General features: G+C 44.7%; 1 protein-coding gene across 1 annotated transcript in view; it reads right to left on the reverse strand.

Moving 5' to 3' along the window:
• The window catches only part of LOC136152783 (epididymis-specific alpha-mannosidase-like), a 38,288-nt gene extending 26,187 nt beyond the window's left edge, over positions 1–12,101 (reverse strand). The window contains 3 exon segments of the mRNA XM_065914168.1: positions 8,936–9,041; positions 10,378–10,524; positions 11,964–12,101. Of these exon segments, the coding sequence (XP_065770240.1) occupies positions 8,936–9,041; positions 10,378–10,524; positions 11,964–12,101 (391 nt within the window).
• Between the last annotated feature and the right edge of the window lie 648 nt (positions 12,102–12,749).

Here is a 12,749-nt window from a genome sequence, read left to right on the forward strand (position 1 = left end):
ACATCATTAAATGCTCCAAAATTCGCAGTATAGGGGCCCCATAATAAGAGAAGAGAGAGTCCCAGGTAGGATAAACCGAAAGAGGAGCACACCAAGATACACAGAAAACAAACTGACAAAAATTAAAGACAAAGATGAAATATTAAAAACAACAAGGGAAAAATGATAAATAACATATCAGGGAATGCCTATCAGCCTATCAGCTAATTTCTCAACAGAAACTCTGTAAGCCAGAAGGGAACGGCATGATACATTTAAAGTGGTGAATGGGAAGTAACTACAACCAAGAATGCTCTATCATCAAGGGTCTGCTTCAGATTTGAAGGAGAAATCGAAAGCTTTCCAGACAAGCAACAGTGAAGAGAATTGACCACCACCAAATCAGCTTTTTTTTAAATTGGAGGCTAATTACTTTACAATATTGTAGTGGCTTTCCATACATTCACATGAATCAACCATGGGTGTACATCTGTTCCCCATCCTGAGCTTCCCTTCCACCGCTCCCCACCCACCCCAAATCCCATCGCTCTGGGTCATCCCAGTGCACCAGCCCTGGGCACCCTGTCTCATACATCAAACCTGGACTGGCAATCTGTTTCACATATGATAATACACACGTTTCAGTGCCATTCTCTCAAATCATCCCACCCTTGCCTTCTCCAACAGAGACCAAAAGACTGCTCTATACATCTGTGTCTCTTTTGTTGTCTTGCATATAGGGTTGTTGTTACCATCTTTCTAAATTCCACATATATGCATTAGTATACTGTATTGGTGTTTTTCTTTCTGGCTTACTTCACTCTGTATAGTAGGCTTCAGTTTCATCCACCTCATTAGAACTGATTCAAATGTATTCTATTTAATGACTGAGTAATATTCCATTGTGTATATGTACCACAGCTTTCTTATCCATTTGTCTGCTGATGGGCATCTAGGTTGCTTCCATGTCCTGGCTATTATAAACAGTGCTGCGATGAACATTGGGGTACACGTGTCTGTTTCAGTTCTGGTTTCCTCAGTGTGTATGCCCAGCAGTGGGATTGCTGGGTCGTATGGCAGTTCTATTTCCACTTTTTAAAAGAATCTCCACACTGTTCTCCATAGTGGCTGTACTACTTTGCATTCCCACCAACAGTGTAAGAGGGTTCCCTTTTCTCCACACCCTCTCCAGCATTTATTGTTTGTAGACTTTTGGATAGCAACCATTCTGACCAGTGTGAGATGGTACCTCATTGTGGTTTTGATTTGCATTTCTCTGATAATGAGTGATGTTGAGCACTTTTTCATGTGTTTGTTACCCATTGTATGTCTTCTTTGGAGAAATGTCTGTTTAGTTCTTTGGCCCATTTTTTTGATTGGGTCATTTATTTTTCTGGAATTGAGCTGCAGGAGTAGCTTGTCTATTTTTGAGATTAGTTCATTGTCCTTTGCTTCACTTGCTATTATTTTCTCCCATTCAGAAGATGGTCTTTTCACTTTGCTTATAGTTTCCTTTGTTGTGCAAAAACTTTTAAGCTTAATTAGGTCCCACTTGTTTACCTTTACTTTTGCTTCCGCTACTCTGGGAGATGGGTCATAGAGGATCCTGCTGTGATTTTTATCGGAGAGTGTTTTGCCTATGTTTTCCTCTAGGAGTTTTATGGTTTCTGGTCTTACAATTAGATCATTAATCCACTTTGAGTTTGTTTTTGTGTATGGTGTTAGAAAGTGTTCTAGTTTCATTCTTATACAAGTGGTTGACCAGTTTTCCCAGCACCACTTGTTAAAGAGATTGTCTTTTCTCCATTGCATATTCTTGCCTCCTTTGTCAAAGATAAGTTGTCCATAGGTGCATGGACTTGTCTCTGGGCTTTCTATTTTGTTCCATTGATCTATATTTCTGTCTTTGTGCCAGCACCATACTGTCTTGATGACTGTAGCTTTGTAGTATAGCCTGAAGTCAGGCAGGTTGATTCCTCCAGTTCCAGTCTTCCTTCTCAAGATTGCTTTGGCTATTCGAGATTTTTTGTATTTCCATACAATTGTGAAATCATTTGTTCTAGTTCTGTGAAATATACCGTTGGTGGCTTGATAGGGATTGCATTGGATCTATAAATTGCTTTGGGTAGCATACTCATTTTCACTAGATTGATTCTTCCAATCCAAGAACTTGGTTTATTTCTCCATCTATTTCTGTCATCTTTGATTTCCTTCATCAGTGTTTTATAGTTTTCTATATATAGGCCCTGTGTTTCTTTAGGTAGATATTTTCCTAAGTATTTTATTTTTTTCGTTGAAATGGTGAATGGAATTGTTTCCTTAATTTCTCTTTCTGTTTTCTCATTGTTAGTGAATATGAATGCAAGGGATTTCTGTGTGTTAATTTTATATTCTGCAACTTTACTATATTCACTGATTAGCTCTAGTAATTTTCTGGTAGAGTCTTTCAGGTTTTCTATGTAAAGGATCTTGCCATCTTCAAACAGAGTTTGAAGTTTGAGAGTTTTACTTCTTCTTTTCCATTCTGAATTCCTTTTATTTCTTTTTCTGCTCTGATTGCTCTGGCCAAAACTTCTAAAACTATGTTGAATAGTAGTGGTGAGAGTGGATACCCTTTTCTTGTTCTTAACTTTAAGGGAAATGCTTTCAATTTTTCACCATTGAGGTAAGTGTTTGCTGTGGATTTGTTGCATCTAGCTTTTATTATGTTGAGTTATGTTCCTCCTATTCCTGCTTACTGGAGGGTTTTTATCATAAATGGGTGTTGAATTTTGTCAAAGGCTTTCTCTGCATCTATTGACATAATCATATGATTTTTATCTTTCAATTTGTTAATGTGGTGTATTACGTTGATTGATTTGCTAATATTGAAGAATCCTTGTGTCCCTGGGATAAAGCCCGCTTGGTTCAAGATGTATGATCTTTTTAATATGTTGTTGGATTCTGTTTGCTAGAATTTTGTTAAGAATTTTTTACATCTATATTCATCAGTGATATTGGCCTGTGGTTTTCTTTCTTTCTTTTTTGTGTGGCATTTTGTCTGGTTTTGGTATTAGGGTGATGGTGGCTGTGAAGCCGTCTGGTCCTGGGCTTTTGTTTGCTGGAAGATTTCTGTTTACAGTTTCAAGTTCTGTGCTCCTGAGTGGTCTGTTAAGATTTTCTACTTCTTCCTGGTTCAGTTTTGGAAAGTTGTACTTTTCTAAGAATTTGTCCATTTCTTCAAAGCTGTCCATTTTATTGGCATGTAGTTGCTGATAGTAGTCTCTTATGATCCTTTGCATTTCTGTGTTGTCTGTTGTGATTTCTCCATTTTCATTTCTAATTTTGTTGATTTGAATCTTCTCCCTTTGTTTCATGATGAGTCTGGTTAATGGTTTGTCAATTTTTTTTATCTTCCTAAAAAATCAGCTTTTAGCTTTGTTGACTTTTGCTATGGTCTCTTTTCTTTCTTTTGTATTCATTTGTGCCCTAATTTTTAAGATTTCTTTCCTTCTACTAACCCTGGGGTTCTTCATTACTTCCTTTTCTAGTTGCTTTAGGTGTACAGTTAGTTTATTTATTTGACTTTTTTCTTGTTTTTGAGGTAAGCCTGTACTGCTGTGAACCTTCCCCTTAGCACTGCTTTTACAGTGTCCCATAGGTTTTGGGTTGTTTTGTTTTCATTTTCATTCATTTCTATGCATATTTTCTTTTTTTTAATTTCTTCTGTAATTTTTTGTTTATTCAGCAGCGTGTAGTTCAGCCTCCATGTTGGAATTTTTAATAGTTTTTCTCCTGTAATTAACATCTAATCTTACTGCATTGTGGTCAGAAAAGATGCTTGGAGTGATTTTAATTTTTTTGAATTTACCAAGGCTAGATTTATGGCCTAGGATGTGATCTATCCTGGAGAAGGTTCGGTGTGCCCTTGAGAAAAAGGTAAAATCATTGTTTTGGAGTGAAATGTCCTAAAGATATCAATTAGGTCTCACTGGTCCATTGTATCATTTAAAGTTTGTGTATCCTTGTTAATTTTCTGTTTAGTTGATCTATGCATAGGCATGAGTGGGGTATTAAAATCTCCCACTATTATTGTGTTATTGTTAATTTCCTCTTTCATACTTGTTAGCATTTGCCTTACATATTGCAGTGCTCCTATGTTGCGTGCATATATATTTATAATTGTTATATCTTCTTGGATTGATCCTTTGATCATTATGGAGTGTCCTTCTTTGTACCTTTTCACAGCCTTTATTTTAAAGTATATTTTATCTGATATGAGTATTGTTACTTCTGCTTTCTTTTGGTATCTATTTGCATGTAATATCTTTTTCCAGCCCTTCACTTTCAGTCTGTAAGTGTCCTTTGTTTTGAGGTGGGTGTCTTGTAGATGACATATATAGGGGTCTTGTTTTTGTATCCATTCAGGCAGTCTTTGTCTTTTGGTTGGGGCATTCAACCCACTTACATTTAAGGTAATTATTGATAAGTTCAGAAAACTAAGATCATGGCATCTGGTCCCATCACCTCATGGGAAATAGATGGGGAGACAGTGGAAACAGTGTCAGACTTTATTTTTTGGGACTCCAAAATCACTGCAGATGGTGACTGCAGCCATGAAATTAAAAGATGAAATGAAAAGACGTTATGACCAACCTAGATAGCATATTAAAAAGCAGAGACATTACTTTGCCAACAAAGGTCCATCTGGTCAAGGCTATGGCTTTTCCAGTGGTCATGTATGGATGTGAGCGTTGGACTGTGAAGAAAGCTGAGAGCCAAAAAATTGATGCTTTTGAACTGTGGTGTTGGAGAAGACTCTTGAGAGTCCCTTGGACTGCAAGGAGATCCAACCAGTCCATCCTAAAGGAAATTAGTCCTGGGTGTTCATTGGAAGGACTGATGCTGAAGCTGAAACTCCAATACTTTGGCCACCTCATGCAGAGAGTTGACTCATTGGTAAAGACCCTGATTCTGGGAGGGATTGGGGGCAGGAGGAGAAGGGGATGACAGAGGATGAGACGGCTGGATGGCATCACTGAATTGATGGGCTAGAGCTTGAGTAAACTCTGGGAGTTGGTGATGAACAGGGAGTTCTGGCATGCTGCGATTCATGGGGTCGCAAAGAGTTGGACACGACTGAGCGACTGAACTGAACTGATGATCCCGTTGCCATTTACTTTGTTATTTTGCATTCGAGTTAAACACCCTTTATGTGTTTCCTGTCCAGAGGAGATCCTTTAGGATTTGTTGGAGAGCTCCACCAAACCAGCTTTACAGCAAATGCCAAAGGAAATTCTCTAGGCAGGAAGCACAGGGAAAAAAACCGATCTAGAGAAAATAAACCCAAAACAATTAAGAAAACGGTAATTGGATCAAACATATTGATAATCACCTCAAATGTAAATGCATTAAAAGCACCAACCTCCACTTACCAGGTCACTCTGCTTAACCTGCACAGATAATTTGTACCTATTTTAAATTGCTAGGTATTCATGTTCCCATAATCATTTGTAATTGTAATTATCTTTTATTTTTTGTCTGGCTATTGATTGTGAAAACTGATAAGAATCTTTTACTTTTGTGATTATGTAACTATTATTCAATACCATTGTCTCATGATTGGTAAACAGAAAAATAATAGAACTCTTTAACATCAAAGCTATCATTTAATAGAAAAACCTGTAATCATTTTTAAAATGCAGATACATATCAGAATTTTCTTGGAACTGTTTTTTAAATACGGATGCCCAGGTATTGATTTTTTTCCTCCAGAGCTCAGATATGATTCTAATGATCCACCATAGTTAAAAACAACTGGACTATATGATGGTCTTTTACTTTTATCTAGTTTGTTTCACTTTTTCTATTTAATATTCAATGCTCCCATTTCCTTTAGTTTTTCTTTTCCAATTTCTTCATCTCTTTTTTTGTTCTTTTTCACCCCTACTTCAAGTGTAGTAGAAATGCTTTTATATATATAATATGCATAACATATACTTGTATATTTTGGAATATTTGTGAATTTATGCCTAACTAAAAAATGTATGACATTTTGATTTCACTTATTTGGCTAAGTATGAATAGAATGCTAGATTTTTAATTAAAAAATAGATATGCAACAAAAATCAAAGGTATACTGTACAGCACAGGGAACTATAGTCAATACGTCATAATAACCTATAAAAGAAAAAAATTTCAAAAATAATATGTGTGTATGTATACCTGAGTCACATCACTCTGCACCTAAAACCCTGTAAGTCAACTGTACTTCAATAATATATATAATAAGGAAAAGTAAGCAACTTTTTGAAAAAAGAATGCAACCATCACCTGCTAGTAGCGTGATTCATGTAAGTTTCAGCAGCATTTTTGCCTCATATTCAACCTGCAAGAATGGGGTTTTGTAAGTCTCCCCATCCACAGGACTGTGACCAGAACTGAAGGAAGTAAGTGTATGCCTTTTTCTTAGAACAGGAGGTCATCATGAGATGAAGTCAGGGCCCATCCTCTGAGGGACCCAGGAGCCTGGTTGGTCTTGGAAATGGAGCCTCAAAGAATGTTCTGGGGAGGATTGAGAGGCCCACAGCCCTTCCTGCCCCAGTGATGGGAACCTGTCTTTGCTTGGACTCTGGCTCCTCTGGTCTGGCTTGCAAGGTCAGTGTGCAGTGTTCAGGGAGGTGAGCATGGTGGTCTGAGACCAGAGATGAGGAATGATCATTCTGTAGGTACCCGGAGGAAGACAGATCAGTGCCCTTTCCCTCCATCTATGCTCACCAGCCCTGGTCTGGTCAAATCCTGGACTGGGCCCTGGGGACCCAGATGAGAATCAGGCACCGGTCATTGCCAGAAGAGGGGAGGTGCTCAAGCACTGTGGACCCAGTGGAAGGTTCCAGGACATGAGACTCCCTAGGTGAGTCTGCTGGAAACAACAGGAAACCCTGTTCTGAAAGCACAGGAGGCCATGTCTTAGGGGCAGATCTGGGAAGCAGGAAGCAGAAGGAACAGGAGGAAGGCAGGAGGTGAGGCCTGAGGCTGCATTTTGCAGACTGGTGAGTTTATATGGAAAAACACAAAGATTCCCATGAGCTTATCACTTAAATCTAGAAATAAGGCAGTAGAAACTCAGGAGGAAGGAAGCACTGATTAAAGAGTTGAATAGAGAGACAGGGTAATAAAATCCAAATAGAAAGCCCAGCGCCATTGTGATGTCCTGCACGGGGTCCGACTGTAGTGGAGTGACAATGGGCTACAGCCCAGCCCACACTGCAGTCAGCCTGGCTCTCCCACTGACACTTTGTGCTTCTTGTAGCTTCAGTCTTAGCGTCCCTTCTGCAAAAGAGCCTGAGAGCCTGACGCCCTCAGGACACCCTGCGTTCCGGGGTGAGTGAAGTGATGCCTGTGACAAACACGTGTTCAGTGGAGGAGAATGCACCCTTCGTGACAGTAGGTGTGGTGATGGAGGTGGTGAAGGTGATGGTGGTGTGACGTGCCTGTGTCAGTAATGCGCATGGAGGAGATGGTGGCGGTGGTACTGATGACGGCCGTGATGGTGACGATGGCTGTGATGACAGTGGTTGTGGTTTTGGCAGGGATAATGGTGGTGTGAATGGAGTTGGCAGTGATGATGATGGTAGTGAGGATGGTAGAGGCGCTGGCAACGTTTATCAGTTTCCTGTTACGGTGTTGGCATTGATGATGGGGGTGCTGCAGTAGGTGGTAGAGTTACCCTGGAGGTTTTGGTGGTGGTGCTGGTACTGATGGTGCCAGAAGCGGTTGGAGTGTTAGAGGTGACCATGAAGGTGATCGTGCTGGGGATTCTGGTGGGGCTTGGGTGGTGGAGATAGAGTTGTTGGTGGCAGAGGGTGTAATGTTAGCGGTAGATGAGGTGCTATTGGTTTTCGTGGTGGTGAAGGTGATGAGATTTGGATGGTAGCAGAGGTGTTGGTGTTGTGAGGGTGTGGGTGTAATGGTTGAGAGAGTGGTTGTATGCACTGGTGTTAGAAGTGATATTGATGCTGGCGGTGAAACGAGAAATGGGGAAAAGAGAAATGAACACATTTTCAAAAGGTTTCCCATATTTTTCTACATTTGATTCTTTTTGTCCGTCATCTATACAAGAATGGTGTTAAAAAAAAGCAATGTACATCTACTTTTTCTGGTGGTGGGAGTGCTAATAGTGGTGGGGAATGTGGTGGTTTTGGAAGAGGTGCATGATGGGCAGGCTGTGATAATGGTGGTAATTTTGGTGCTGGTGTTGGAGGCGTTGGTGTTAGGAGTGAGGCAGTGAGGTGCTGAGGTGTTAGTGGTGATGGTGGTGCTGGAGGACTCATTATGGACTTGGAGGCAGTGGTGTTGGAGGTGGTACAGGTGCAGATAGTGAAGGTGGCATTGGTAATGGTGGTGACGGTGATGGCGCTGATGTTGGAGGTGTTGGTGTTATAATTTATGCAGTGATGTTCTAAGATGTTAGTGGTGGTGAGGGTGGTGTTGGGGGTGATCATAACAGACTTGGAGGTGGTGTTGTTGAAGGTTATACAGGTGCAGGTAGTCATGGAGGCAATTGTAATGGTGGTGATGGCGGTGGTGTTGGAGGTGTTGGTATGGCTTGAACAGTTGGTGTGTGAGGTGATGGCAGAGATGGTCAGATGGCATCTGACCCTTATTGATCACTGACTAGGGACCCACGTGCTGTACTCAAAGTGATCTATTGGAATTATTTGAATTTAAAATACAAATTTATAACTTGCCTTTGAGATAGATCATACATCATTATCAAATGTCTTTATACAGGAGGCAACTTAGGCTTAATGAGGTTGCATCACTTGCCCAGGTTCACAGGGTTGGGAGTTAGCAGAGTCAGGACACAGCCGGGCCGGCTGGTCTAGAATCCAGACCTTTATCCCCTGTACTCAGGGACCAAGTCCCAGCCCCATGGATGCCACAGGGACTCTGGTCTGGGGAAGGGTGATCAAACCTGTGAGCTGGAGGATCTGGTCATCAACGTGGGTCACGGCCTCATCGTGCATGACCTGGCCTCCAAGGACAAACTCCAGGCGACCTTCGGCCACAAGCTGGCGGACCTTGGCATGGAGGGCAGAGAGAAAAGGCCAGGTTACACCTCCCAGGCTGAACCGTTTATGCTTGTTGGTCTCATGTCTACTGCATCTCACGGGCCTTCCTTCAAACTCCTCAGCCTCATTTATTCTGCAAATAGCAGGACGCTGTCTGTCCTGGTCAGCACTGTGTCCAGCTCTGAGAAAGCCCTGGCTGCTGCTTCATCAGGCGTATATACAGGTATATATGTTCACAACTTTTGTTTTGGAATAATTCAAGCTTATGAAAGGCTTGCAAGGATTGTAAAAAAAGCTCCCTTCCCATGAATCATTCCACAGATTGTTGTTTTTCAGTTGATCAGTTACCTCCGACCCTTTGCAACCCCATGGACTGAAGCACTCCAGGCTTCCCTGTCATTCACTATCTCCCAGAGTTTGCTCAATCGGATGTCCACTGAGTTGGCGATGCCACCTAAGCACCTTATCTTCTGTCATCCCCTTCTCCTCCTGCCTTCATTCTTACCCTGCATAAGGTCCTTTCCAATGAGTTGGCTCTTCACATCAGGTGGCCAAAGAACTGGAGTTTCAGCTTCCCCAGATTATCTCACTGTTAATATTGTTCACCTATTTCCTTAACACTATTTGCTTATTTTAATACAAAATATGGTTTACTTAAATGAATTCAAAGTAAATGTTAGCAGCTGCATGCCTTTAATTCCATAGTTCAGAAAGTGTTGAGCAAGAAGATCATAATAGCTGTTTTATAATTAACTAAATCAGGAATTTAACATTAATCATGCTACCAGTGAATTCACATGCAGCTGAAGAGATCAGCGCTGACCTGTGATTCCACGGAGAGGGGGAGAGGCCCTGGCCCCAGACTGCCCCTGCAAGGACCATGGCCTCTGACCCCTGTGATACAGGGTTAATCAGGACCTGGAGGCTAATCCACAGGGACTCCTGCACCCCTGGAGGTCACCGGCTCCAGAGTCCGGGGGAGCCATGCAAACTCATAAATGAGGTCAGAGGGTGTGGACACAGGTCACCCCGGATTGCCCAGTGTGAAAGGTCACCCCATTCTCACCAGCTGAGTGCCCAACTGGGCTGCCAGAGCTGCAACTTTTCAGGAGGAACCAGAAAGGCAGGATCAAACCCAACCCTGTCCCCTGGTCGTGGGGCTGGCCACAAACCTGTACTAAATGGACCCTGCACACAGCTCAGCCGGGTTGGGACCTCATGGTCTGTGCAGCCCTGCCCTGGTCACACAGAGCACAACCCAGGAGCTTCCTGAAGGGTCGTCCCCGGGACCCCCAGGGCATCCACTCCCATTTGCCTGGTGAAGACCCCCTGAGCGCAGCATTACCTGGCCTTTCTGCTCCTCCGAGGCGATGCCATCCCACCACAGCCGGAAATACTCCTGCTCCACAGCGATGAACCTGCGCTTCTTCTCAAGGGTCAGCTCCTCCACCACGGTGTTGTAGACGTTGGTGACATAAGCCTGCATGCTCTCCTGGGGTGGGGAGGGGAGGAGACCATCACTCCATCCCCGTGGGGGAAACCAGAGGGCGTGGACCAAGGACCGAGGAGGAACGTGCAGGGAGACACAGTGTCCAGGGGCCATTGGCGCTCCCGCCCAGCCTGCCCCAGGCCCTTGCCCTCTGCTCCTCTCTCTGCTGTTCCAACAAGGAACCTGGTAACCACTCTGTGCTGGATGGGCGGTGAGCCCTGCACTGAGAGAAGGACCTGAGTGGACCCCCTTAGATGGGAGCCTGCCCCTGAGGAGAGTCAAGAGGAGACAGACACTCTATGTGACAGTGGGATGTGCCAGCTCAGTGGGGTGAGCTGACCGCTCCTGCCTTGGAGGACAGACCAGTTGACAACAGGGCCCTGGGATTGAGGTCCAGGGACTCAGATGCGCCTTCTTGGGATGAAGTGATGGGGAAGTGTGTGTCAAGGGCTGAGGCTGAGAGGAGCTGACCCTGTGACTCGTCTCTCTGGATCTATCTCCTCCCCCAAGGCTGGGAGTCCCCAGGATGGAGCTGAGCTTGCCCCCATCTGGATCAGGCTGGCTCACCGTGGTGCCCAGATGCTGATAAAGGAATGCAAGGAGCCCTGGGCAGGTGGTTAGCGGGCAAGGTGGCGATGTCTGCTGACTTGGGCAACATCCCACCCTGGGCCTCAGTGTCCCTTCTGTGAACTGGGGGTGATGAGCCTGCTTCCCACAGGTCAGCATTTCCACACGCAGGTGGGTGACCACCCACAGAGGCTGCCCAGTGAGCCGGGACCAGACTCAACTCAACTCAGCCTCAGGGCCTCTTGCTGCCTGACTCCCTTTAAAATGAGCAACTCACTTATTAACGTCTCATGGAAAGTATTGTATGCATGATTACAGAGTGGTCCTATTCATTTATTTCCTTCCTCCTTCCAGAAAAGAGCTTGTGCAGGTCTGGGTAATCATTTCAGTTATCTGCACTGGAAACTTATGGAAATCAGTCTTTCCCTCTTTTCCTCTGCCAAGTTCATTAATTCACTCAATGGCATTTTGAACACCTTCCACACATGCGGCTGGGAACACATTCTCACCCCTTCCCACAGCCAGTCTATGTTAATTGCTCATTCGTGTCTGAATCTTTGTGACCCCATGGACTGTAGCCCACCAGGCTCCTCTGTCCTTGGAATTCTCCAGGCAAGAATACAGGAGTGGGTTACCATTTCTTTCTCCAGATCTTCCTGACCCAGGGATCGAACCTGGGTTTCCTGCCTTGTAGGCAGATTCTTTACTATCTTAGCCACCAGAGAAGCCGACATCCAGTCAAGTAGCCAAGTACAGGTGGGCCCAAGGCCGAATTCCCTGATGGTAGAGACCCAGGACTCAAACCCACTCTGGAGTCCACATGGAGAAAGAGCCGCAACTTCAAGAGGTGTGCAGGGGTCACTCGGGGCACCTACCTGTACGGTGTGCAGCCAGCCCACGTCCATGTGGCTGTGCGGAACCACGAATACCCTCAGTCGGGGCTCAGAAGGAGCCCCCAGGGGCCACATCAGGCCCAACCGCAGAAGCAGAGGCAGCCAGCCCCGCGGCTCCATCTCCTCGGCCAGCACAGGGGCTGGAGGATGTCTGCCTGCCTGCGGGGCCTGCCTCCTGCCAGCCGATGTGGCCACCACCCTTTGGTGGATGGAGCGGGAAGGAGACCAGGAGTGACGCCCACACAGAGGCTGTCACCTGAGCGGTGCAGGCGGGGGCCCTCGCTTACTGCCTTGCAGCACTCTGCCCCATCTGGGGTTTCCTGACCATCTGCCTTTAGCCAAACCCCAAACACCACCTCCCCAAGGAAGTCTGCCAGCTTCCCTCTGGCTCCCCTCACCCCCGACTTCATGCCCCTTCCCTAGGCCTCTCCGGTATTTCCCACTGCGCATCTTACCCATCCCTGCCCCCAACCCGCTGGACTGGCTCCTTGACACTGCCCTGCCAATGGTAACTCTGTGGAGCCTGCCACCACCAGGAGGCCTGCCCTGATACACTCTCCTTCACATGAAACCCCCAGTCTGAGCCTTGCAGTAGAAATTGTAACCTCTCTTTTAAGGAGGAATGTTGGCTTTCACAAATAGGGCCTGACAACCTGAGATTGCACAGCTAGTGTAGGAGCAAGAAGGCCTGAAATGTTCAGAATTAGGTCTGGATCAGGGATAGTGACCTTGGCAAGCAAGCTGTCTGCATCTCAAGAGTCCATCTGC

This window comes from Muntiacus reevesi, chromosome 22 (genome assembly GCF_963930625.1).
Source record: "Muntiacus reevesi chromosome 22, mMunRee1.1, whole genome shotgun sequence".
Lineage (NCBI taxonomy): Eukaryota > Metazoa > Chordata > Mammalia > Artiodactyla > Cervidae > Muntiacus > Muntiacus reevesi.